The 5,878-nt window shown below is 45.7% G+C and overlaps 2 protein-coding genes across 2 annotated transcripts; both read left to right on the plus strand.

The window, feature by feature from the left end:
- The first annotated feature begins 333 nt into the window (after positions 1 to 333).
- Positions 334 to 681, plus strand: LOC111824156 (keratin-associated protein 21-1-like). The gene has a single exon (XM_023747802.1). It carries the CDS (start codon positions 334 to 336, stop codon positions 679 to 681), a length of 348 nt encoding a protein of 115 aa, XP_023603570.1.
- A 4,554-nt stretch (positions 682 to 5,235) lies between these two features.
- LOC111824157 (keratin-associated protein 6-2-like) lies at positions 5,236 to 5,619 on the plus strand. Its single transcript, XM_023747803.1, has 2 exons — positions 5,236 to 5,417; positions 5,532 to 5,619. The coding sequence occupies exons 1-2, from the start codon at positions 5,236 to 5,238 to the stop codon at positions 5,617 to 5,619; spliced, it is 270 nt and encodes an 89-aa protein (XP_023603571.1).
- Positions 5,620 to 5,878: the final 259 nt, after the last annotated feature.

The raw sequence follows: 5,878 nt of genomic DNA on the forward strand, positions 1-5,878 counted from the left end.
ACGTGTTCCGATGAGTAGATCATCGATGGGCACTGTTCTCATTGACGTGTCATTGGCTCAAGACAAGGCCCAGGCGACACAAAACAAGCACGGTTCCCAGTAAAAGTGAGAGACTCTATACTAATGGTCGTTAACTACCGAGTCCTCTCATGATCCACTGACAGGAGTGACCTGCACATACCGGGCGTTAAGTGAATGTTTCCTGCGTGAGTCACAGACACGATGGCATTCCCGGGCCCTTCCTGGCGGATATAAAGCTTCGAGGGGAGGAGGCGACATTCACACTCAGAAACGTCCCTCTTCGCCTCAACCCAACCTTCACCCTCCGCCAACATGTGCTGCAACTACTACGGGAACTCCTACGGGGGCTGTGGCTACGGCTCTGGCTATGGCTGTGGCTACGGCTCTGGCTATGGATCCAGATATGGCTGTGGCTATGGCTCTGGCTATGGCTGTGGTTACGGCTCTGGCTATGGCTGTGGCTACGGCTCTGGCTATGGCTGTGGCTACGGCTCTGGCTACGGCTGTGGCTATGGATCCAGATATGGCTGTGGCTATGGCTCTGGCTATGGCTGTGGCTATGGCTCTGGCTATGGCTGTGGTTACGGCTCTGGCTATGGCAGTGGCTGCTGTACCTTCCGACCATCCTGCTACCAACGATGCTATTCCACTTGCTGCTAGAACATGTCCCATTCGTCATCTCTACACTCCAGTGAGGATTGGACACCTCCTGTTTTTACATCCAATTCTTGTTTGTTATTGAGGAAGTAGGAATGCGTCCATTCTTGGACCCGAAGACGGAAGTAGTGATTGTGATTACGTTCACAATGTCCACGCTCGGCTTTTCTATCCTATGAGGTTGTGTTGTCCTGGAACACAAATACGCCAGAGTTGGAAGAAATTATAGTATTTCAATAAACAAACGTGATGTGTTCCTGGAAGTAACTGTGTTTGTGTCAGAATCTTCACTGTCCCGGTGGCCTTCCCAGAAGCTGATCGGCCACTGTGTCCACCGATCCTTGGGTTTCTTATTCCGTCATCGACTACATGCGCCCTTCTCTCACCAACACACATGGTCTTGTTTACTGCAGGTCGCAGTAGGTCTTAGTGTTGGGTGATGTGTATGTTCCAACCTTGCTCCTCTTCACAATTAACGTGGCTCTTCTGGTTTCTTTGTTTTCCATCTAAACTTTAGAATCAGCTTGTCAAAATCTACTAAAATACCTGCTGAGAGATTTATTGGGATTGAATGGAATCCATTCACCAATTGTGGGGGAGTGGATTCTTCACACTATTGAGTCTCTGGTCCATAAACATGGGGTGTGGGTCTCCTTTGATTTCTGTGGCGGGTTCACATTCAAAATTCAATGATGAGCTTTGTACTCACTGAAGGCATATTCTGGAGGGGGAGGTGAATAGCAGTGTAAGAATCAAAAACACATTTAAATAACTAAATAAAATAGTGAATTAACAGAATTATAAAAGGTGTTTATAATGATTAATGACACAGACAGTGGGTTGCTGTGAACTATCACGTGGCCTATAAAACTCACTGAAGAAACAGACACTCTTCACAGGCTTGTAACTTCCTAATAGATTGAACCAATAATAACCTTCCAAAACAGAAAGCTTCACGGGAAAATTCTCCAAAAGTTTTAAAGAATAAGTTACACCAATTCTCTACAATCACTTCCAGAAATAAAACCAGAGGGAAAACTTACCAACTCATTCAATGAGGTCGCCATTACCTTAATACCAACACCAGGGAAAGACATTACAAAAATAAAGACTACAGTCAAATATCTAGATGAACATAGATACAAAAGGTATAAATGAACATGGTACAAAAATTAAGCATCAGCAATTTGACTCCGGCATTGTGTAAGAAGAATTATACACATCCACCTAGTGAGATATACCCCAATTATGCAAGGCAGGTTCAGTGCTCAAAAATGAATTAATGTAATTTACTACATTAGCAGCCTGAAGAAGAAAAATCACATGATCGGTTCAATATCTGACAAGATCCAACATCCATTCGTGAATAAAATGTTCCTATAATCAGGAAAAAAGGAAACTTCCTCAACTTGATGGAGAATATAATATGTACACAAATCCTATTAGCAGTGTCACGCATACTTAACAGCAAGAAACCAGACATTTTCCCGCTGTGATCAGAAGCAAGGCAAGGAAGTTCTCTCCGTGTTCCTCCTCAATGTCATATTGGAATACCTTGCTGATGCAATAACACAAGATAAAGAAATAAAAGTCATATTTATGAGAGATAGAAAGAAAAAAAAGATGAAAAAATGAAAGGAAGGATGGAAGGAAACAAGGAAAGAAGGAAGGAAGGAAGGGAGGAAGGAAACTGTCTTTTTCTACATGGGCATGATTGTCTCGGTAGAAAATCCAAAAGAAAAAAACAGAGAAAACAAAACTTCTGTAAGTAACAGGTGATTGAAGCAAGGATAGAGTATACAAGGTCAATATACAAAAGTCAATTGCTTTTCTACATATTAATATGAAATTAGACAATAATAGCATGGACTATAGCAGCCAAAGTATGAAATACTTAGATATAAATTTAAAAGAAATGTGTACATGATCTATATGAGCAAAACCATAAAACTCTCATGTAAGAAATTTGGGAAGAACTAAATGAAGAGCTATTCTATGTTTACGGATGGGAAGACTCAATATGTGGAGATAGTTCTTAGATTCCCTGCAATCCCACTCAAAGTTCCAGCCTATTGTTGTGTGGATTTCACCAAAGTGATTAGAAAGTTTCCATGGAGAGGGGGGCCCAGAACAGCCAGCACAATATGAGGGAAGGAACCAGTTGGAGAACAAACTCTACTCGACGTTAATTCTCACGATGAAGCCACAGTCATCAGCACAGGGAGGCTATTCCTGAAGAAATAGAATCGATTTTTATGAGTGAGATCTATGTGTAGTCTCATTTATTAACCTCTTAACAGAGGACATTTCAATGTGTGCTATGAACAGAGAATGAATGTATGTGATCCCTGCTTTCTAAAAGTGTGGGAAACGCAAATAATACATGAGCTATAAAGGTGGAATGATTGCTCTAATACAGTGATGGCGAACCTTTTGAGCTCGGCGTGTCAGCATTTTGAAAAACCCTAACTTAACTCTGGTGCCATGTCACATATAGAAATTTTTTGGTATTTGCAACCATATTAAAACAAATGCATATTTTTATATTTATTTTATATATTTAAATGCCATTTAACAAAGAAAAATCAACCAAAAAAATGAGTTTGCGTGTCACCTCTGACAGGCGTGTCATAGGTTCGCCATCACGGCTCTAATATGATAACACACCGGGGTGCTTGGGTAATGCAGAGGAAGAAGTCAGAGGAGAGGCCAGGACGAAGACTAAGAAGAGAGAAGGGTCCGGAATCTTCCTGAAAAAGAGACAAACTTCTAGCTTAAACAGGAAGGGGGTGGGTCAGAGTCGGCCAACCACACGCGAACGGAAATAGCTTTGAGGACAGGAGACGATGCCCAGATGCTGACCCCGCGTTGCAGCAGCTCCCTCCATCCCGAGGAGATGCAATAGTTTGGCTTCATGAAGACCTTGGCAGGCTCGGCAGTGAGCGTCCAGGCGGACCCCCAGGGACACCCAGCCACGTGGAACGGCCTTCCTTGCAGCCTGTGAAGGACCAACACGTGCCTCTCACATTGGGAGAAAAAACTCACTTTTATGATCATGTTATGGTTGGGGTTGGAATAAAAAATCAAGATGAATAAATTGAATTTCACTTTTAAAAATGATAACTTTTTAGCATAAATATGTCTCATGCTCTCTCAGGGACAGACATGCCAATGGGCAACTCCAATTAAATGATACACCAATCAGATTCCCCCGCGTCCTGGCTGGCCCCTTGGGTGTGACCTCGTGAGAATCAGAGCTGAGATGCCAGTCAGGCTGAGCTCAGACCCCAGACCCATGAGGCCTGTGAGATCACAAGTGGGTGCTGCTCCTGCTGCTCCTGTGGGGTCACTACAACGGGCCTCCTCGCGGTCCTCTCCGTGACCTGGGGGGGTGCAGGGGGCCTGGGTGACCTGGGGGTCAGGTCTGCGTATTAACAGGGGTCAGGAGACCAGTCACGGGGATGATGTCAGAGACCAAGCCCCTGGAGGGACAGGGAGAAGTGGGGGGCTGTCAGCCATGCCTGAGGGGACTGGCTCCTGCACAAAGTGCTGAAGGAAAGTTCATGCAGGACCCAGAGTGTCCCCGGGAAGAATGGGAGACTCAAAAGTGACTGGGGGCTTCATAACAGGGTAACTTTACCAAGAAAATGGATCCTTGTAGGAAATGATGAGCTCCCTGTTACAGCAACTGTTCACGTCTCCAATGATTAGAAAGGAGGACGTATGTCACATTACAAAGAGGAACAGAGACGTGATCTTGGTGCTGCATGAGCTGTGTGGATTTTAGAAAGTTCCCTAACCTTTTTGTACCTCAGTTTCCATGTGATGAGGTCCCTAATCTTTCACAATTTCAGGGGCGTCACATAGATGCAATGGCTGAGGGGACCTGTGCTCGACAACACGTTCAACAATGTCATTGTGAGGACACTGTGGGGTTGGTGCTCTGGGTAGAACTGAAGGACCCCCCAGAGCGGATACAAAAGTCCAGGGGAGCGGCTCCTGGGGTAAAAGATCACCATGAGTGTGGACTTACAGAAACCCTCCGCCAGAAAATGCTCAGTGTCAGTGCAGCCCAGCACTGAGCTCCAATGAGATTTACTAAGAACTAATTAGCAATTCCTTAGCCAGTCAAAGCATTGAGTAGAGCTCATTTAATAGGCTCATTCCACACAGACACGCCCCTCCCTCCCCAGAACTTTGACTCCTGGACTGAGCTTTGAAACCACGTGTTCCGATGAGTAGATCATCGATGGGCACTGTTCTCATTGACGTGTCATTGGTTCAAGACAAGGCCCAGGAGACGCAAAACAAACACGGTTCCCAGTAAAAGTGAGAGACTCTATACTAATGGTCATTTACTACCGAGTCCTCTCATGATCCACTGACAGGAGTGACCTGCACATACCGGGCGTTAAGTGAATGTTTCCTGAGTGAGTCACAGACGCGATGGCATTCCCGGGCCCTTCCTGGTGGATATAAAGCTTCCAGGGAAGGAGGCGACATTCACACTCAGAAACGTCCCTCTTCACCTCAACCCAACCTTCACCCTCCGCCAGCATGTGCTGCAACTACTACGGGAACTCCTACGGGGGCTGTGGCTACGGCTCTGGCTATGGCTCTGGCTATGGCTGTGGCTATGGCTCTGGCTATGGCTGTGGCTATGGATCCAGATATGGCTGTGGCTACGGCTCTGGCTATGGCTGTGGCTATGGATCTGGCTACGGCTGTGGCTATGGCTCTGGCTATGGCTGTAGCTATGGCTCTGGCTACGGCTGTGGCTATGGATCCAGATATGGCTGTGGCTATGGCTCTGGCTACGGCTGTGGCTACGGCTCTGGCTATGGCTGTGGTTACGGCTGTGGCTATGGCTCTGGCTATGGCAGTGGCTGCTGTACCTTCCGACCATCCTGCTACCAACGATGCTATTCCACTTGCTGCTAGAACATGTCCCATTCGTCATCTCTACACTCCAGTGAGGGTTGGACACCTGTTTTTACATCCAAGTCTTGTTGTTATTGAGGAAGTAGGAATGCGTCCATTGTGGGACCTTAAGACGGAAGATGTGATTGTGATTACGTTCACAATGTCCACGCTCGGCTTTTCTATCCTATGAAGTTGTGTTGTCCTGGAACACAAATACGCCAGAGTTGGAAGAAATTATACTTTTTCAATAAACAAACTTGATGTGTTCGTGGAAGTA

Source organism: Myotis lucifugus, unplaced genomic scaffold, assembly GCF_000147115.1.
Source record: "Myotis lucifugus unplaced genomic scaffold, Myoluc2.0 scaffold_987, whole genome shotgun sequence".
In the NCBI taxonomy this organism is placed as follows: domain Eukaryota; kingdom Metazoa; phylum Chordata; class Mammalia; order Chiroptera; family Vespertilionidae; genus Myotis; species Myotis lucifugus.